Source organism: Zea mays, chromosome 5 (genome assembly GCF_902167145.1).
Source record: "Zea mays cultivar B73 chromosome 5, Zm-B73-REFERENCE-NAM-5.0, whole genome shotgun sequence".
Classification (NCBI taxonomy): Eukaryota; Viridiplantae; Streptophyta; class Magnoliopsida; order Poales; family Poaceae; genus Zea; species Zea mays.
This window is the reverse complement of record NC_050100.1, coordinates 132,893,169-132,915,264: the sequence shown is the minus strand read 5'-3', so window position 1 is coordinate 132,915,264 and position 22,096 is coordinate 132,893,169. Positions and strand designations below refer to the sequence as shown.

The window sequence follows — 22,096 nt, the reverse complement described above, 5'->3', positions numbered from 1 at the left end:
ACAGTGCTACCACAAGGGTGGTATGGGACGCCCTTGGCTCACTAATTAGGAAAGCTAGTGGAGGACTACCTTACCTGAAAGGGGCAAGGGCAGTAGGGGAGTGGTCAGTGTAGGGAGGTCCTTGGGTTGATTTTGCTGCGATGGCGGTCAGGCGAGGGATCCGTGCATTGGAGCTTCCTAAAAACTGTAGCTGGTTTTCTGAAGCTAGTGGAACTTTGTAAAGACCTCGTAGTGTTACCCTGCCTCGTCTCCTCGGAAGAGGTGTATGGGATTGGTTGTTTCTTGGCAGATGGGTAACATGACTTGTGTGTAAAGATGTGCAACCTCTGCAGAGTGTAAAACTGGTATACTAGCCGTGCTCACGGTCATGAGCAGCTCAGACACTTACATGATTAATTTATGGAACTAAATTCAATTTGTCATATGTATTGCATCGCAGGTGATGTTGTTACTTTTGTTTTACTACTTAATTGGGTTGGTATTTACTTATTCTCAGTAACTACTAATAAAATTTTGACCAACTTTAAAAGCAATGCTCAGCTCTAACCATCCTCTTTGGTAAGCCTTACACTTCACGTGAGCTCCCACCTTTGGCGAGTTCGTGCACATTATTCCCCACAACTTGTTGAGCTATGAATGTATGTGAGCTCACTCTTGCTGTCTCACACCCCCACAGGTCAAGAACTGGTACCGCGGGATGAGGCGCATGGAGGATGCTGTGATGAGTTTGTGAGAGGTCTAGGACGTCGTCTCCCAGTCAACTTTGGGTTGCTCGATCATTGTCTTTATATGATGTAATTATTTATTTATTTTGTATAGAACTCCTGTTATGTAGTAAAAATGTGACATTCGATCTTGTGCCATGATTCATCATATGTGTGAGACTTGGTCCCAGCACACCTGGTGATTATTTCGCGCCCGGGTTTTGGACCCCTAAAACCCGGGTGTGACATTCTGTCAGCTAGCCATTGGTGGCGCACCGGACCGGTCCGGTGCTCCAGTCGGGAGTCTGTACTGCAACGGCTAGTTTTGGTTGGTTAGGCTATTTATACCCCTCCATCAGCCATATTCATTGTCTTGTTGCCTCAACCATATAGCATTCATTGCTTTGAGCTTGCAAGTCCCATTTGCATAGTGAGGAGATTATGAAATCATAATCCCATGATTAGCGCCTCATTAGTGCAAGAGAAAGCCACCTAGAGCACCCACCACTCACATTAGGCTTGTCATGGTCAAGTGAAAGTCTAGAGCTTGTTGCTCTTGGTGATCGGGATCATCTAGACGGCTTTGTGGCGATTGGAGCTCGGTGGTCACCCTGGAAGCTTTGTTGGTGACCCGGCTCGGAGTTGTTCGTGGTCGTGAGGGATCCGCCGGAGAGACAAAGGATCATCTCATAGTGAACACTTGGTCCTTGTGAGGACTAAGGGAGAGCGATACCCTTGCGCGGGTGCTCCAACGAGGACTAGTTGAGAGTGCTGACTCTCCGATACCCTAGGAAAAATTCGGAAGAGTTTTTTTGCTCTTCCTTTACATTCTGTATTTACTTTGAGCAATTTACTCTGTGTATTTGCATTCCGAGTATTTGCCATGATGACTTAGGGTCTGCTTAGAGTTTTCTAGCTTTTGTGATCTAGCTAAGTAGTTGGATGAAGTTATGCTCTTGTTTAGGGTTTAATCTTTTGCAAGAAAATTAGAGAAGCACAATTCACCCTCTCTCTTAGGTACAATGATCCTTTTAGGCAGGACCTGGTCGTTCATCCCACCTCACAAAGTTACTCGATAGGACTTAGTCAGCCGTCTGTCTCGTAGAGTTTCTCAGCAAGACTTAGCTGGTCCGTCCCACGGAGTTGCTTGACAAGACGGTCGTTCTGCCTCGTATAGTTGATCCGGTCTGTCTCATAGACCTGGTAGCTCGTCCCACCTCACAAAGTTACTCGAAAGGACTTGGTTGGTCGTCTATCTCGTAGAGTTGCTCAACAAGACCTAGCCGGTCCATCCCACGGAGTTGCTTGACAAGACGGTCGTTCTGCCTCGTATAGTTGATCCAGTCTGTCTCATAGAGTTGCTCGGCAAGACGATCGTTCTGCCTCAGAGTTGATCGATAAGACTTGGCCGACCTAGATGGGCTGCCGTAAGCTATAGGCTTACTTTAGGGTACCCAGGAACGGTATCCGTCACCTCTCAATTCCTCTCCAAGGGCTTGCGCACTTGACGATCTAAGAAAATCTTATTATAGATTATAAAGAAAAGCCTGGCATACGAATAATTAGAAAGTGCCGTCGGGTTTCGATAAATCATTATTTACATCAAATGATCTGATCTAAACAAGTAGTTTAACAACTATTTTTTATTCAAAGTTATTTACATGAACTAGCCTCCCTTTATTCTCTCTCGTTTTTACTACACCTCGCCACCTCGGAACAGGGTGTGCTCATCATGAAGCCTCTTCAGTGATATTGTTATGCTTCTCATTCTCATCTTTGGACCTGCAGGTTGAGCTTTGAACTGGTTCCTCTGAAGCTGTATTTTGAGCCTGCCACAGGGCAAAAGAAACTAAGCGAGGATACATAAGGAGTGCGCCAAATGAAACAATTGCTGATCTTAGTAACTGATCTAATATTCTTGCCTTTTACATCAACTGAAACCCAAAAACAATAATGAAAACGGTGCTAACCCTTTCTGGTCTAAACATGTACAAAAATTGGATGCAAGTGATCTAAAATGTTGGACAAACCGACGTTTCCATCTGAGTATCTGTCTATCAAGTCATATTGATCCATTCAATCAAGTTAGCTGATGAACTTTGTTAACAACCTATAGAGGGAATCGAGAAGAACAGCAAGGGATTCAGACGAGACAGCTGATGAACTTTGTTAACAACCTGTTACAGCTTGTTCGCTGCGGCTTGCTGCGGCTGCAATCCGGCTGCGGCTGCGGCTTCTACAGTATTTTTCTCTCTATGGATTGCAGCTGTAGCAGTCCAAACAGCTGCAACAGTGTCGGCTTGCAGCCTGCCGAACACGCAGAGTCCAATTCAGGGACACATATAGCAGAGTCCAAAGCCCCACACGCACACGGCCTGGATTAGTCGCGATTAATCATCCAAGTCGGTTTGGGCCAATCGTGATTAGTCACCCAAGTCTTCCGACTAATCGTGATTAATTGTAGTTAATCGCCCAAGTCGATCAGCTAGAACGACTAGCAAGTCGTCCGACTTGAAAACAATGTTGGACATAAACCCAATCTGGGCCTGCCAAGCAAGTACTGGACAAGGATACATGACTGCTGTTCCAGCCAGCCTCCGGAGTACTGCCATATTTCCTCCAGATACATAAGGTCATCCACATGACACAACACCTAAAACTATAAGACTAACTCAGGTAAAATATCATATTACACCGGAAACAGGGAAGCGCAGTCTTAACACTCTAGGTACAACTTCTTCTAAGAACACAAAACACCATCAAATGCTCCCACAACAAACACATTTGTGTCAGCATTACGAAATTTGCCTCCACCTACACAACACCATTGCATGGTTATACAATACCATGATTTTTTTAATCAATTTAGTCATGCCATTTTTTCTGCACCGGACCTATAGTGTGGCATTGATTCAACCAGTCCATAGAGATTTTTTATTCACATTGTAAACTATATAATATAGCAGTCAAGCAGACTATGCAGATCAGCAAATATTATAAAAAAGAAGGAACTAACGCAAAAACAAAATGCAAAACATTATGATCAGGATAAGAGACACCAATAGTACATAAGGAACAAAGAAGCAAACCTTTGCATCACTCTTTTTTGTCATAATATGCATCCTTCAACTGAGGGAAAACAGGAGGCCATATCAACATCAGGGGGCGGACACTGACCAACTCTTTATCCTCTGGTGTCAGCTCATACACCTTCTCTGCTTGCCTGCTTGTAATATCCAAGAATACAATAGTACCAAATATCTCCAAGAGCACAAACTCCGCATTGTCCCCAACTGCGCACAATTTAACACCAGCACTAGGTCCATTCACAGATGGCCACCTTGCCATATCAAGATTGGCGCATACCTGACGCAAAGAAACAGAATCCACTAGGGACCAGTTGCTTGGATAATTGATGCCCATCCTATGGTGGAAGATGTGTAGCTGAAACTCTTTGACATAGATCAGAAAGATTCCAGAACTATCTCCCCTGGAAAGCATGATGCAACCACCGGGCTTGTTCTCCACCCCATTGGGGAGCTCCATGACTGAGATACTTGAGGATGGAAAATCACACACAAGAATCCTGTTGGTTGCGGACAACATGTAGAAGTTGGCGCTATCGAAGAGCATAACCCTTGGTTTCGGTGGCAATAAAGCGAGCAACACGGCCGCCGAGGCTTTGACAACCCAGTTGATGTTGTGCAACTCGTACAAGTACACGGTGGTCTGCAGCTCACTAAACCCCATCACCACGCAGAAGTAGGAGCGGCCGTCGCCATCATCGCGAAGGAATTCACCGTAGTGGTAGATGAGGCACTCCTCGTCGTTGTTGAGCTGGATCGGCGGCGGCGGCGGGGGCGGCGGAACCACGGTGGTGTCCCCGCCCGGAGACAGCGGGCGGCAGACCTGGTGCGTGGAGTCGTGGCGGTCATCGAAGGTGGTGACGAGGAGGCGGCCACCGCGGCTGTCGTAGACAGCGGCCGAGGATCCCTTGAAGGCGTTGAAGAAGGAGCCGGCGCGGCGGGCGGCGGCGGCGAGCTCCGGGACCGGACGAATCGGGAGGAACCGCAGGCGCGGGGCGGGGCCGGACGAGGTGGAGAGGTAGACGCCGAGGAGACGGGGCGGGTTGAGGTCACGGAATCGGCGGAGGAAGGCCGGATCGGAGGCGTGGCGGAGCCAGCGCCGGCAGACGAGAGCGGCACGGAGGAGACTGGTGGGGAGGCCGAGGCGTACGAGGATCTCGCGCAGAAGGTCGTCGTCGCCGAGCACCGTGGAAATGGCTGCCGCCGCAGCCATGGCAGCAGCGACAGGCGGTGGCTGCGGCGGCCTCTCGATTTCCATTCCCATGCCGCAGGGGTTTCGGAATTTCGGATGGATCGGCTACCCAGGCTTCAGGGCCTCAGGTAGGGGAGGGGAATTGAAAGGGACAATAGTCGCTTCAGGATTCTGGCTGACAACCGCACCGCACCAACGAAAAACAACCATTACTCAACAGATATTCCTTTATTTTACACAATGTCGTTTTTTTTGCGAGACGCTTTCCTCGAGAGAATCCAAATACACATTTGGTTAGACATTCAGTCTACAACAACTAAGAGTATCTTCCAGAGCTCCTAGAAACGACTCCTTAAAATTAGTTTTAAAAAACATCTAAATAATTAGTGAGGGTGGATTTTTTTAATTATTCTTCAATAGATTTTTTAAAGCGGTAGATTGTTTCTAAAGAGCCCCAAAATCCCTTATTTGTAGCTACAAATGAGAGAGTTTTAAGCGCTATGAAAAAGTTAGGAGCGCTTTAGGGAAACTGTTGGAGACATGTTTTTGTGTTTTTCCCAAAAAAACTGGATTTAGAGGAGACTTCTCGGGAGTTTTTGAGATGCTCTAAATATTACCATGCCCAACCAACTGCTCAAATACATGTTTGAGAAGATATAATATATATATACTACCCAGTTGCTCGTACTTTGCTATGGTTATTATATATTATATAAATAGATATTGAGATATTTATTCAAATATAATTATTGTTTATTTCTAAATACTAAGGTATATGTGATCTGGTGGTTAGTGGGAGCACCTAGAGGAGGTGAATAGATGATCGTGTAAAAATCAAGACTAAACAACACAAACTTGGTTTATAAAATGTTAGTGAAGTCAAAACCAAGGTGCTATAAATAGAGAGGGAGAAAACTCTTCACTTGATTGTTCCTTTAGAATATGTATTGAACTTAGGAACAATAGCGCAAGTGATTAAGTGAGGACTCTAAGGAAGAAAGCAATCACAACAAAAAGTCGCACAAGTGACACGATGATTTTATCCCGTGGTTCGGCCAATGCCTACTCCACATTGTGGTGACCTCCATCGGTCAAAGATTGCACTCAATCCCTCTCAAGTGATCCAAAGATCAAACTTGAGTACCACAGTTTTCTTCCTTTTCTCAAGTATTCCCTTTGTGAGGAATCTCCACAAGTTAGAGCCTCTCACCCTTACAAGATTGATCACAATTAAACCACAAGAGTAAGAGAGATAATAGAAACACACGCAAGTCCCTAAAACCATAAACCCTAAACCCTAAACCTTTCTTAGAGCTCCAGGACACCAGGGACCTTTGTAACACCCTAAATCCATCAAATGAAAACAACTTAGTTTGAATTATTAATTACCAATAGATAAGAGAAATACTTATATTTTCAATTAATAAAATTGGTGATAGAAATAAATTAAACAAGTTTGAATAAATAAAATGCTATCAAGTGTTTGATGCATTCATACCGAAGCATATATTTTGTTTGATTTGATTTACAAATCCAATTTTTGGATATAGTTTTGTGAGAAAAATCTCATTTTATAAAATAATGTTGAATTGTTAAAGATAGATATATTTAGAAAAACATGTATTTTAATATGGTTAATCATTTTGTATTTGCAAGAATATCACTTTTATTGATTTTGGTGAAGCACGTTTTATTTAATGGAATTTGCCTTAAAATTATGTATTTTTAACTTGGGTACTTTATTTGTAAAACAAATTATGTGTGAATTTATTATAATATTTTTTATATTTAAATATATAGTTATATGTGTATACCGTCTTAATTAAAAAAGAAATTCAAAAAAAATAAAAAAAGGGAAAATGGCCGACGATTGCCTAGCCTTTTTGGCTCAGCCTTTGAAGCCCACACGTCCCCTTTCCCCACATCTCCTACTCTCCCTTACAAGTGGGTCCCACTCACTTTTTGCTCTCATCCCCACCTGGTACCTGCTCCTCTCCTTCCCAATTCTACGTTCAGAAACGCTCACACGAAACGGAGCCGCCACTGCCTCTTCGCTCGCCCGACGGCGCCGGTCCAGCTTTCAGCGCCCCCTCGCCTGCCTGTCGTAGATACGTCCGGCCGTCCCTCTCTCTCCCCACTGCTGCGACGTCTTCTCTTCCCCTCCCCAATACACAGCCGCCAAGCCCACTCACCTCCATTAATGGCGTGCCCAGAAACTCCAACCGACGGCCGAGCCCCTGTCCTGCTTCCGGACCCCTGCGTGAGCCGAGCGCCAGCAGAGCCGACCCCGAGCACGCGCGCGACGCCCTGCCTCCCGCACCGACCGACCCCGCGCGAAGCCCGAGTGCGCCGTCCGTTTCTTCTGCGTTAAGGAACTTCACTGCGACGTTTATTTCTTCTCCCTTCTCTCCCCCATTTACTCTCTCATTAAAGCTCCATAAACGCCATTGATGGTCGATTGAAGTCCCGGCCGCCTCTTCCTCTCCCCCTTCTTCTATAAAAGCCACGCCAACGGAGCATTCCTTCCCCTGCCCGAGCTCGGCAGCCCCTCGCCCCTGTTCATTTGCACAGCGTCACACTCTGCTCGCTGCTCCCTGCCTGAGGCTGATGCACAGTCGCTCGCCATTTTCGCCGTCATCTGGGCTCCTCCGTGCCCTTCTGCCATTGGCAAGTACGCCCCGTAGTTTCCTATCGCGCCACAGTTGATTTCTCGCTCCGACTCGGCTCTGCCTCGTGCCCCGATGCCGCTATCGAAATTCCTTGCTGTTGTGCTGCCGCAACTGCTTTTCTGCTTGCCACCGTCTGACACCGCCGTCTGTCACCACGCTCGCCGGTGATCTCGACGCCGCCCGTCGACCTCCTACTCCCACAACCGACGGTCGTTCGTGCCACTGCTCCCTCGCCGGCTCCTTCTGCTTGTTGGCATCCCTGCGCAGGAACAAAGACGAGGTAGAAGAAGCTGATTCCGTGCTACGATTAATTCTATTTAGTTGTTTGCAATAGTCTTTGTTGTTTAGATGTAAAAGATTATTTCTAGCTCAAATTAAATGTGGATCTGTATTATCAACTTTATAATCATGTGATAAGCATATAGAAATATCTTTTTGCATCCATTACTGTGTGGCTGCAAATTTAAAATGTTTATAATCGATTCACTTGTGGGTTTTCTAAATTAGCAGGAGAAAAGAGTATATCACCTTTTTAGTAACAAAAACATTTAAATAAATAATTACATGATTATCTTTGCATCAAGCGTGATTTAGACATTAATCAGAGTCTTATATATTTTCGTGCAATATAGATATTTTTCTATTCACGGTAAGAAAGAATATAGTTTTATAATAATGTCAAAATGATTTAATTAGGTGCTCATACTTTCATAATAAAGAAAATAATAGTTTATATTGTTTTCTGACTAATGAAATAGATAATTTGTTTCTAATTTAAAATGGCTTAGTTAGCTTTCTAGGCATGAATAATCTGATCATCAGATCGAGTCCATACAAAACATGTTTAGGCTTATATATTAGCTCCTCATCAATTAATATTTAATAATGTGTTTCATAACTCATTAACCTTAGATGTATAACATATATCTTTTCTAAAAGGTTAAAAAAGGTTTAATAACATTGTAACATGTTTTATCTTATGAACTCTTAATCTTAGACATATCACATATGACGTTTTATAAAAGATTAATTTGATGAACCTAATATTTGTATATTTTAATTAAGATATTTTAAGCTCATGTCTTATTTTATAAAGTATAGATCACACATTTTTGAAAAGAATACCCTCTTAGTATAACCATTACTTGCGACGTTTTTGAAAAGCGAATGCTCTTTTCGTTAGGCTTTCTTTTAGCGTTACGTATGGTGAATGTTGTATGTTATTGAATGGTGTTTGTTCTTCTTGTTTGTTTGTGTGATATTCAGTGGTTGATCTAGTAGTTAAGAATCAAGATCTATTCCCATACGCGGAAGAACCTCAAGTTTTCAATAAGCAAGGCAAGTGGACTTCTCCCTCTGCATACTCTGTTTGATCCCAAACAATACATTTAATAAAGTTTATTCTTTTGGATATATATGCATAATTTGACGGGTTACCTATTTAGATAACCTTTCCAACCTTATTCCTTGATCAAACCTGGGGATTATACTTTACCTTTGTAGCTATGCTATTGCTACAACTTAACTTTATGCAGTCACTCCCGCTTATGATATTAATGTTCCAAATGGTAAGATTACTTTGTTGTTGTGAACCCGATGGTTAAACAAGATTATTGCATATTAATTGGAACATGGAGTGACCACCCGGGAAAACAGTGCTACCATGAGAACTATCATGGCTCTGGTCTTGGCTAAATAACTAGGGAAGTCTTATGTTGGGTGCTGGTCGTGGTCGACAGGAACGGGGGCATCTGGCAAGCTCTTATAGTTCCGGCTCAGGCAGATTGGATACGGGCATAGTTCCCAAAGCTTTACCCTGTAGTCTGGACTATAAGTTGGTTACGGTAGGTGTGCCTTATGCAGTTTGACCATTTCCAGCATTTGCGTAATGAGGACTCTAGGGAGAAGCCTCGTAGTGAGACCCTGGCCATTCACCTCGGAAGTGAATACGGGTCTAGCTAACCTGGGCTAGAAGGGAATCGCGACTCATGGGTAAAGATGTGCCACCTCTGCAGAGTGTAAAACTGATATATCAGCCGTGCTCACGGTTATGAGCAGCCTGGACTCCTCACATGATAATTGAACTTGAAGATGGAAATAAATCGAGATCCGATGATCTGCCACTGGTTTGCTTAAGTGGTTTCACTTAAGTGTTTTTGAAATACTCTTGTATCTTTGCTTAATGGGAATACTTGGGATTCACACTTACTAGTAAGACAGGTGTTGTTAATAAAATGTTGACCAACTAAAATGCTTACTGCTCAACCTCAGCCTCACCTTGTTAAACTTGCATTAGTTTTTCCCCCACTTGCTGAGCCCCGACCATAAGTGAGCTCACCCTTGCTTAATTTTGATCAGAAGTTGCAGATGAAGATTATGATGCTGAACTCCATGGATGCTAGTCTAGTGATACCCCCGGTCATCTTCCTGTGGATGGATGTCCATGTTCGCTGTACTTTGATGAGTAAAGGTTAAGACATTATGTCTGTTCGAAGTGTAATATGTTAATATAATCGTTATTTACGCTTTTATGCATTGTTCTTTTGATATATTACACTTGTGACATCAACATATGTGTGGAAATAGATCATGGCACACATATGCTATGCACCCGGCTCTGCCCTTAGAATCGGGTGTGACAACCTTCCTAGAAACTGACAAGTCCCTCATGTGCTCTTCCTATCAACCTTGCACCCGACATAGTCGGAGTCTGAGTATCCGATTTAGTCAAAGGTAGACCCCTTTGGATACCAGACCCCGAAGCAAGGCGTAGAGTCTAAATATCTAAGAATTCGCTTAATGGCCACAAGGTGACATTCCTTGGGGTCGGATTGAAACCTAGCACACATGCATACGCTTAGCATAATATCCGGTCTACTAGCACAAAGATAAAGTAAAGAACCTATCATAGACTGGTATGCCTTTTGATCAACGGACTTACCTCCTTTGTTTAGGTCCAAGTGTCCGTCTGTTTCCATCGGTGTCTTTGCGGGCTTTGCATCCTTCATCCCAAACCTCTTGAGTAAGTCTTGAGTGTGCTTTTTTGAGAGATGAAGGTTCCTCCCTTAAGTTGCATCACTTGGAATCCAAGGAAGTAGTTCAACTCGCCCATCATAGACATCTCGAATTTCTGCATCATCACCCTGCTAAACTACTCACAAGACTTTTGATTAGTAGAACCAAATATTATGTCATCGACATATATTTGGCATACAAACAAATCACCATTACAAGTCTTAGTAAAGAGAGTAGGATCAGCTTTCCCAACCTTGAAAGCGTTAGAAATAGGAAAATCTATAAGGCATTCATACCATGCTCTTGGGGCTTGCTTAAGTCCATATAGCGCCTTAGAGAGCTTGTAATGTGGTCGGGATACCTGTCATCCTCGAAGCTAGGGGGTTGTTCCACATATACTTCCTCCTTGATTGGTCCATTGAGGAAGGCGCTCTTCACGTCCATTTGAAACAACTTAAACGAGTGGTGAGCAGCATAGGCCAATAATATGCGAATTGATTCTAGCCTAGCTACAGGAGCAAAAGTCTTCTCAAAATCCAAACCTGTGACTTGGGCATAAACTTTTGCCACAAGTCGAGCCTTGTTCCTTGTCACCACACCGTCTTCATCTTGCTTGTTGCGGAACACCCACTTGGTTCCCACAATGTTTTGCTTCGGATGTGGCACTAGATTCCATACTTCATTTCTTTTGAAGTTGTTGAGCTCTTCTTGCATGGCCAACACCCAGTTCGTATCCTGCAAGGCTTCTTCTACCTGAAAGGCTCAATAGAAGAAACAAACGAGTAATGCTCACAAAAGTTAGCTAAACATGAGCGAGTAGTTACTCCCTTGCTGATATCACCTAGAATTTGATCCACTTGATGATTCCTTTGCATTGTTGCCCGAGCTTGAGTTGGAGGAGCTTGTTGTGCTTCTTCCTTCTTATGTTGTTCTCCATGTTCTCCCCCTTGATCCATGCCTTCATCTTGAGGTACTTGTTCCTCATCTTGAGTTGGGGGATGCACCAGTGTTGAGGAAGATGGTTGATCTTGATCTTGGTGTTCCTGTGGTCGCACATCACCTATCGCCATTGTTCACATTGCGGCCGTTGGAACCTCATCCTCGTCTACATCATCAAGATCAACTTGCTCTCTTAGAGAGCCATTAGTCTCATCAAATACAACGTCGCTAGAGACTTCAAATAATCCTGATGATTTGTTGAAGACCCTATACGCCTTTGTATTTGAATCATAACCTAGTAAAAACCCTTCTACAGCTTTGGGAGCAAATTTCGAATGTCTACCTTTCTTTACCAAGATGTAGCATTTGGTCCCAAATTGTAAGTGCAATCAACCCCGACTGAGGGTTTTGGTGATTAAATGACAAAACAAACAGAGTTTCTAACAAGTTTGCTCCTAGTATGTATTCAGTTATCTTAAAGACAGGAGGAGCACAGATTCCATATTTATACAAAGGGTAAAGCGTTGAGGATTAAATATGTACATCATATGGCGTGATTCAAGTGTTTATGAACGATGATCGTTTAAATTTTACAATTCTTGAGTCGTAGGATTCATCGTTCAATTAAGAGGGATCCGCAAAGATGAGTAAGTTATTTTGATGAGCTCAGTCTAATTCTCTTCAAAATCCTCTAAGAAAACCTTGAATTTTGATCATGAATGCTCTTGGAAAAGCTGGTCGAATTCTCCACTCAGCCTTCCCCAAGGTTTTGTACAATTTTTATGAAAACCACCTCACCAGTTTTTGAAAACCAGCTCAGCCGGTTTTAGATCAGCTCAGTCAGTTTTGCCCTGGTCCTCCTTTCTACTCAGAGAGCCAAAAAGTTGTGTTCAACCTTTTGAAAACCAGCTCAACCGGTTTTGGACTAGCTCAGCTGGTTTTGGCTTCGGTCCACCCACCTACTCAGCCAGCCACTGAACCGAAAAACATACTGGTGGAAACTGGTTCTGCTGGTTTTAAAACCGGCTCATCCAGTTTTTTATCAGAAAAGTCCAACGACCACCAGCTTTTGGGGGCTCCTTTATATACCCCTTTGCTCCCTCTCTCTTCTTCATTCACTTCTGTCCATCCACGAATTCTTGGCTGACCTACACTCAAACAAGAGCATTCACTTCACATCTCACACCCCAAATCACACCCCCTTCAATCATTTGGAGGACCCTTGGTGTGAGGTGAAATTTGTTGAACTCGTTGGTGATTTCATCTCTATTATCCCTCTCTCTTCATCTCTTGAGCTCATTGCAAACTTGAATCTTGTGCGGATTTGTTACTCTTGGAACCTTGTGTTCCTTGATGGATAGAAGTTTGTATTACCCGCTCGTTAAGCTAAGTTAAGAAGAGATTGCCTTGACCTTGGTGGTCGGCTTGTGGAGGATTAGGGTTGAAAAAGACCCGGCCCTTTGTGGGTTCCTCAACGAGGAGTAGGACACCTTTGTGGTGGAAGCCAAACCTCAGGTTAAATCATGTGTTCTTGGGTTCTTGTTGTGTTCTTGAGAAGTGATTTAAATTGCTGGTTAGTCCATCTTTGTTTGTATCTTGTGTGTGAATCTTGTGGACTCGGTTCACATCGATTTGACACCCATTCGAGTGGATCTTCTTTAGGGTAAGATATAAGAAAGAATCTCTCATTACTCCGTGCTATTCGTGTGACTATTTATCTAATCTAAGTTGAGCAGGTTCAAACCAGTTCAGCCGGGAATAATACCAGATGAACCAGTTTGCACCAGTGCAACTTGAAATTTGACTCTATCTCGAAGTTTTTGGTGAGAAAATTATGGTGTAGCCTATTCACCCCCTCTAGGCTACTTTCAATTGGTATCGGAGCCACATGCCTCGTTTTTAGTGCCTAACCGCATGAGGAAACAATCATGTCGACTCCAAGGAACAACGAAGATCCTCTTCTCGAGGAGCCGCTATTCACCACAACCGGTGAGGAAGTGGATCCTAAGATCCTTGACCTCGCTATGAAGATTGCCGAGAAAATGTTCCTCAAGATGAAAGATAAAGATGCAAAGAGAAAGGTCGAGGAAGACAAAGGAAAGGGAAAAATTGAATACAATGATGACTTGGTAGAGCTTTTGGTGTCAAAGGTGATGAGCAAGGTAAGTCTCAACACCGAAGAGTCATCCACCAAAAGTAAAGGTAACGAATTCAATAGAGTTCAATTTGATTACTCTCGTAATTTTATTCCCAACTTCTCTTCGGCGCCACTCTGAAAGCTTCCAACTCTTAGTAAGTTGAACTATGATGAGTGTGCCGACAAGATGAAGTCGCATCTAATCGGTGTGCATCCGAGTCTTTGGGAGATTGTTAACATAGGTATGAACAAGCCCGCCCAAGGAGAAGAGAGGACACCTGAAATGATGTAAGAAGTGCATTGCAATTCTCAAGCGGTTAGCATCATCAAAGGAAGCTTATGCCCAGAAGAGTACCAAAAAGTCCAAGGCAGAGAGGATGCTCGTGATATTTGGAACATTCTCAAAATGTCACATGAAGGAGGTCCTAAAGCGAAGAGACATAGGATTGAAGCTTTGGAGAGTGAGCTTGCTAGATATGATTGGATTAAGGGTGAGTCCCTCCAATCTCTCTTTGATCGGTTGATGATCCTAGTCAATAAGATAAGAGTCTTAGGAAGTGAGGATTGGAGTGCTCTAAGGTCACTAGGCTTTTCATGAGAGCCTACAAGGAAAAGGACAAGACCTTAGCAAGAATGATAAGGGATCGTGATGATTATGAGGAGATGATTCATCATCAACTATTTGCTAAGATCCAACAACATGAGTCTAAGGAAGCCCCAACCAAGACAAGGGATTTGTTGGGGGTCTTCTTCTCTACCGAAGGTTCTCAAGACGAAGATACTATCTGAGAACCATAATGATGAATATCGAAGCTTCTAACCGAAGGATGACAACTTTGGTTTAAGGTGGTGACGAAGGTCAAGCATGGCACTAAGCCGAAGAGGAAAAGACTAACTAGTCCCTAATGATTTATGTTATAGTTACGAATAAATGTTAAGGTCATAAATGTACTTATACCTGGGCTGTGTCTCGTGCCTATAAATAGGTGAACAGTACCCCCATACTGTTCACGCTGAATTGTAATCGCTCTCACATCAGCACCTTCGAGCAAGCCGAAGGTATTAATGTAATGTGAATTCTATTAATGTTCATATATACATTGTGAAATACATATGTGAATGAACTGAGAAGCCACATTCATTATCTCTTTATATTCTTATTATGAATGTTGAAGGCATGTCCTTCATGACCTTCGTCTGAAGATCATTATATCCAAGAGGAGATAATGCTTTGGAGGACGAAGGTCCTTGACCTTTAACAATTTTGTTGCCTTGTTCTTGACTCACATCATTTGAGAACAAGCGAACAACATTAGCGCCCACCTCCAGTGAACTCACTTTCACGACCACAGTAATGGCTTCGCAAGGTGATCAAGTTGTGACACCTTCGGCTACGAGGCTGGTGCTCCCAATCCCAGGCGGCTCAAGTTCTGAACCAGCCAATAAGAAGCAGAAAAAGGAAGCACAGAGAAGGGTACAACATGTTGTAGTGCAGGGACCCTTCATCAAGTCCAAGTGGTTTCATATACCAATCACCTTCTCCCAAGAAGACCTTCAGCTCAAGGACTACCCTCATAATGATGCAATGGTTATATCTTGTGATATCAATTGGTTTTTGGTTCACAATGTCCTTGTAGACACAGGCAGTGCAGCAGATATCATCTTTGCAAAAGCCTTCAGGCAGAAGCAAGAGCAGGATGACAAGATACATGATGCAACACACCCCCTGTGTGGCTTCGGAGGAATAAGGCACATACTGGCACTCGGGAAGGTAACAATGCCAATCACCTTCGGTTATGTTCACAACACAAGAATAGGACAAGTTGTTTTTGACATTGTTGATATGGACTATCCCTACAATGCAATCATTGGTCGAGGGACATTAAATGCCTTCGAAGCAATACTCCATCCAGCATATCTGTGCATGAAGATACCATCTGACCAGGGTCCCATCGCTGTGTATGGAAGTCAAGAGGCTGCTAGAAGGGCCAAAGGAAACTAGACAGTTCAAAGGCCATCCATAACATAGATGAAACTGAAGCTCATCAACAGTATAAACATAAAAGAGATAAGGCTGCCTCAGCAGATCAACCAAAGCCTATGCTTCTGTGCGAAGACATAGCCGAGCAGAAGGTGTTGCTGGGGTCCCAATTGTTTGGTGAGCAAGAGAAAACTTTGTTGAAGTTCCTGTTCAATAACAAGGATGTTTTTGCTTGGTCAGCCAATGATCTTTATGGTGGTGAAAAAGCTTCAGAAGATGTCCGATGACAAAGCCGAAGTTGCAAAAAATGAGGTCAAAAGACTCCTGAGTGCCAGAGTAATCAGAGAGGTGACATATCCAGAGTGGCTAGGTAATACTGTGATGGTGAGAAAGGCTAATGGAAAGTGGAGAATGTGCATTGATTTTACGGATCTCAACAAGGCATGTCTGAAGGATGAGTTCCCCTTGCCAAGAATAGACTCCCTTGTGGACGCAACAACCACTTCGGAGCTCATGAGTTTATTGGACTGCTATTCAGGATATCATCAAATCTGGATGAGGAAGGAAGATGGGCCTAAAACAAGCTTCATAACCCCTAGTGGGACCTACTGCTACCTTCGGATGCCCGAGGGGCTCAAGAATGTTGGAGGAAGCTTCAACAGAATGACTGTCAAAGTTCTCAGCTCTCAGTTTGGCAGGAATGTTCTGACATATGTCGATGACATCATAGTGAAAAGCATGAATCAAGAAAATCACATTGCCGGTCTGCAAGAAACATTTGCCAATTTTAGGAAAGCTGGTCTCATGCTCAACCCGATATGGTTTATATGAGTTCATAGTTATGTCATTTGGACTAACTAATGCACCAGCCTATTTTATGAATCTGATGAATAAGGTGTTTATGGAGCATCTTGACAGATTCGTCGTAGTATTCATCGACGATATTCTTATTTATTCCGAGAGTGATAGTGATCATGAGGAACATCTGAGATTGGTGCTACAAAAGCTAAGGGATAATCAACTCTATTCCAAGTATACCAAATGCGAGTTCTGGATTGATGAAGTGCCATTCCTTGGACATATCATTTCTAATTGTGGGATATCAGTGGATCCTGCTAAAGTCAAGGAGATAGTGGAGTGGAGAGTACCCAGTACAGTTACTGAAATTTGGAGTTTCTTAGGACTTGCAGGATATTATCGGAGATTTATTGAAGGGTTCTCTAAGATTGCTAAGCCTATAACCTCACTTCTGGAGAAGGGAAGAGAGTTTAAGTGGGACAAAAAGTTCCAAGCTAGCTTTGATCAATTAAAGATGAGATTGATGTCACCCCCAGTGTTGGTTATGCCAGATCTACAGAAGGAATTTGACATTTATTGTGATGCATGTGGCCAAGGCTTGGGATGCGTGCTTATGCAAGAAGGACACATGATTGCCTACGCGTTTCGTCAGTTGAGGAAACATGAGTTGAACTACCCCACTCATGACTAGAACTGGCAGCCGCTGTTCACACACTTAAGATATGGAAACATTACATTATGGGAACCAAGTGCCAAGTGTACACCGATCATAAGAGTCTGAAGTATATATTCACTCAGAAGGATCTCAACCATAGGCAACGCCTATGGTTGGAGCTCATTAAGGATTATGATTTGGAGATTCATTATCACCCGGGCAAGGCGAATCTAGTTGCGGATGCCCTGAGTCGAAAGGAGCACGTTCATTCAGCTATTGTTGCCCAGTTACCTGAGGAGATTGTCGAGGATTTCAGGAGACTTAACCTGGGGATAGTTGCTCACACTGAAGGAGTTACTATTGTTGTGGAACCTACCTTGGAGCAAGAAATCCGCAAAGGACAAATTGGTGATGCCAAAATTCAAGAGATCAAGGATCTTATTACTGAAGGTAGAGGTCCAGAATTCACGGAGGATGAGCAAGGCACAGTATGGTTCAAGGACTGTATATGTGTTCATAAGATTGATAGCCTTCGTGGGACTATATTGAAGGAAGCCCATGATTCTGATTACTCTATCCACCCTGGTAGCACTAAGATGTATCAGGATCTGAAGCAGAAGTATTGGTGCTATGGGTTGAAGAGAGATGTGGCTGCACATGTTGCTATGTGTTATGTGTTTCAAAGAGTCAAGGCCGAACACCAAAGACCAGCTGGATTATTGCACCCATTGAAGATACCCGAATGGAAGTGGGAAGAAATTGGCATGGATTTTATTACTGGATTGCCTCGCACCCCGAAAGGATATGGTTCTATATGGGTTATTATGGATATACTGACCAAAGTAGCTCACTTCATTCCTATCAAGACTAATTATAAAGGCTCTCAGTTGGCAGAGTTATACATGGCTCGGATTATGTTTTACACGGAGTACCAAAGAAGATCGTGTCTAATCGAGGTTCATAGTTTACCTCAAGATTCTGGACAAGCTTTCATGAGAATATGAATACAAAGTTGAACTTTAGTACGACCTATCACCCTCAGACTGATGGACAGACTGAAAGGACTAATCAAGTACTTGAGGATATGTTGAGAGCTTGTGCCCTTCAGCATGGAAGTAGTTGGGACAAGAGTCTACCATATGCTGAGTTCTCATAGAATAATAGTTACCAGACCAGTCTGAAGATGTCACCGTTCGAAGCTCTATATGACAGGAAATGCAAGACTCCTCTATATTGGGATCAGACTGGAGAAAGGCAATCTTTGGGCCTGAGCTTATTCAAGAGGCAGAAGAACAAGTCCGTATAATCCGGGAGAACTTGAGGGTAGCTCAGACCAGATAAAAGAGCTACGTTGACAATATAAGAAGACCACTGGAGTTTGAGGAGGGTGACCATGTGTACCTCAAGGTGTCACCACTTCGTGGGATGAATAGATTTAAAGTTAAAGGAAAATTATCCCCTCGCTTTATTGGACCATTCAGAGTTTTTAGGCGAGTTGGGGAGATGGCATACCAACTCGAGTTACCTGATAATCTATCTGATGTGCATAATGTGTTCCATGTGTCACAACTTAAGAAGTGTCTCCGTGTTCCTGAGGAACAGTTACTAATGCAAGAGCTCATTGTTCAGGGTGATTTGACTTATACAGAATATCCTACCAAGATTCTTGATACTTTGACTCGAGTTACAAGAAATAAGGTGATAAAGATGTGCAAAGTGCAATGGAGTCACCATGGAGAAGATGAAGCTACTTGGGAGAGAGAAGAAGAGCTTCAGATAGATTTTTCCTCATCTTTTCCCTAGTCCTTCCTAAATCTCGAGGACGAGATTCTTTGTAAGGGGGTAGGATTTGTAATACCCAAAAATGTAAAAAAGGAACCATAGTTGGATTACAAACATGTTTTTGCATTTATTTAATATCACATGTGAACAAACACTCCAAAAGTCATTAATTAACTAAGGACCACCCAAAAAATAATACATGCATCATGCTGGGTTTTATGTGTGTGTGCATTTGTTAGTGATAAGATTTTCTTTTTAAGAAAGACATTGATGTCCAAAATAAAATTATAAACTTAAGATTTAAATTTTAGAATTGGAGGAACAAAAGAAAATATATACAAAATAAGTATTACAAATAAAGTAATAATAGTATGTCCAAATTATACTCTTAATCGGAGGAAGAATTACCACAGGGTTGAATTTCAAATTTGAATTCAAATGAATAGGAAAAACAAATCAGGAAAAGAAAAAGAAAATAAAATAAAAAGGGAAAACTTACCTCGACTTTGGTACCTGATTTTGGCCCACCCGAGGAAGCACACGCGCGCGCTTGACCAGGAGATTGGTTACACCGTCACACGGGCCCCCTTTGTCAGCTGCTGTTCGCGACTCAGTCACCCATCCGCGTCCTCGTTCCCATGCCACTGACCAGTGGGCCGGCTTCGTTAGCTTCATCCTCAACTGAACCCCGAGCATGGCGGGCGACACTTCCCCTTTCTCCGGCACTACCAGAAATGCCCTGCCAACTCCGCTTGACCTGATGCTAAATGCGGACTGAGGACCCTCCTCACTTTTCCCCTCAACTCCTCCCTCTGCGTCGTCACCAGGAAGCTTGTGCACGACGAGAGAAATTGCCATCGTGACCCGCCGTCGACGATCCCCACTTCCGTTGCCGTGGTTGACCTCGGTGCCGACCAGTGAAGCTTCAGCATGTCTCGACGGTGGTGGCCGAAGAACCGGATTGGAGGAAGGGTTTGTGGCGACACCGGAATTCCACGCCAGGGCTCGACGTCTGCCGCTGCTCGTGGTTGGCCTCGACTACTCCACGATAGCCGGTAAGAAAACCCTAAATCAATTCACGTTCGCCTCCGATTCGTTTAGGGTTAGTCGTACTGGAGTTTAGGGCCTTGTTTGGACCGCTTGGCGTGCACCGACGATGGCGCCGCCGCATCATGGCGGGTGCGCTGCTGCTCGGCGGGATCTGGGAAGAAGGTGATCGCGCGGGCCACGGTATCCGTTGATCCGACCGGGAGCGGCTAGGATTAGATCATAGCTTACCTCTTCGCGAGATTGGATCTGGATCGTTGTTTCGATGGTGTGCGGTTTTGATCTGGTTGGGACATGGTCGTCTCTCAACCATCGATTCTGGATCTGGTGATCAGGGGGAAACCGCGGTTACATAACGCGTGCGCTTCGAATCTGGGCCGACCATCCCAGATAGGATGACTCAGATATGCCAATACCCGTTCGGCCTGGGCAAAATGCAGAACAGCCCCTCGGTTCTATCAATACCAACCCGCAGTCCACCACGGGAACAGCCTATGTCTTAGGAGGTTTATACTGAGCCCCCTGGGTTGTCTGGATATCGTGCGCCCAGTCCATAGAAATAGAAAACCTAAGAAAAATCAATTAGAAAATGATTTTTAGTATTAAATTAATTGCAGAAACTTGTTTAAACCCTAGAAAATTCATATGAACTCCAAATTGATCCATTTCAGTTTCTAAAATTTTGTAATATTATTGTTTATCACCTAGTGTCTCTGTTTTGACATGAAAAAGTAATAAAGTTTATTTCTTAGTTAATCTTGTATCAAATACATAAAACCTTTGGAAATTCATATCTTAAAATCTATAACTCCAAAATTAATGATTCATGTTTCTAGGATCTTATTTTAATGTGTAGGTTTTTATTATGTATTTTGTTTACATGTTTAGTGTGATGTTAATTTTTTCTATATACTGTGCTTGTTTGTATTGTGACGAGTAGAAGAGCCAGTGGCTGAGGATACTGATGTCCATCAGATAGAAGTTGCTGAGGAGGAGCTCATTAAAGGCAAGTTGTGCCCTTGACCACTTTTTACGCAATAATGTTTTTTAATATCACTTATTCATGCATAGGTTTAATTTTGATGGGACCCAATAGGTCACCCTAGTCTGTTTATCCTTTTTACCTTGTTACCCCTGAATCATTTGGGTAGTTATGCTATTGCTTTACATGGTTTTGGGTTAATATTTCATTATATTCATGTTCCAATTATTCTGTTATTTTATTTATGTTCATGTCAAGATCATCATTACCTTTAATTGGAACATGGAGCTTAACTTGAGAAACACGTGCCACCACAAGGGTAGAATGGGACGTCCTTGGCTGACTAATTAGGAAAGCTAGTGGAAGACTACCTTACCCGAAAGGGGCAAGAGCAGTAGGGGAGTTGCATGTAGGGAGGTTCTTGGGTTGATTTTGCTGTGATGGTGGTTAGACGGTGGATTCTTGCAAGTGCTCTTCCCATAAACTGTAGCGGGTTTTTGGAAGCTAGTGGAACTTTGTAAAGGCCTCGTAGTGGATCCCTAGCCATTCACCTCAGTAGTGTCTAAGGGCCTTGCAAACCCTAGCGACATGGGATACATGACTTGTGGGTACAGGGTACAACCTCTTTGTCACACCCGGGCTTTAAGGAACAAAGCCGGGTGCATCTCATACATGCGCCAAAGAAGACAACATATATAATAACAGAGTGTATAGAGATAAATGTCACAATAATCAGATTATTTATTACATAGCGGAAGTCTTATTACAAAATAAAAGATAAATATAAAACGAACTAAGGATCGTCAATGGCGCAAATGTCAACTAAGAAATGCCACCTAGATCAGATCAAACTCCTCGCCTTGTGGCTCCTCCTGAACCACCTGTTCTTCTCCTGTGGGGGGGGGGTGAGACAGCAAGGGTGAGCTCACACATGATCATAGCTCAACAAGTTGTGGGGAACCAGTGGACATGAACTCACAAAGGTGGGAGTTCATGTGATGTGTAAGGCTAATCAATGGCAGGGGTTAAAGCTGAGCGTTGCTTTTAAGTAGTTGGTCAAAATTTTATTAGCATTTACTAGATGTAAGTAAATACCAAACCTTAAATAA

At 43.3% G+C, this 22,096-nt stretch overlaps 1 protein-coding gene across 2 annotated transcripts; it reads right to left on the bottom strand.

Annotated features, from left to right (window-relative positions):
* Positions 1-2,217: 2,217 nt before the first annotated feature.
* On the bottom strand, positions 2,218-5,192 carry LOC100282169 (uncharacterized). Of its 2 annotated transcripts, none has more exons than XM_020553345.3 (2): positions 3,794-5,192; positions 2,218-2,553 (listed from the first exon to the last, which is right to left on the bottom strand). In XM_020553345.3, exon 1 carries the CDS (start codon positions 5,052-5,054, stop codon positions 3,801-3,803), a length of 1,254 nt encoding a protein of 417 aa, XP_020408934.1. In that variant the 5' UTR covers positions 5,055-5,192; the 3' UTR covers positions 2,218-2,553; positions 3,794-3,800. The 2 variants fall into 2 exon arrangements, with proteins under 2 accessions (XP_020408934.1, NP_001170552.1); NM_001177081.1 differs by having other exon boundaries at positions 2,281-2,533; positions 3,794-5,149.
* Positions 5,193-22,096: the final 16,904 nt, after the last annotated feature.

What these genes read in the sequence shown, in the direction of transcription:
- LOC100282169 (XM_020553345.3), bottom strand. Translation starts at nt 5,054, where the DNA reads ATGGGAATGGAAATCGAGAGGCCGCCGCAGCCACCGCCTGTCGCTGCT.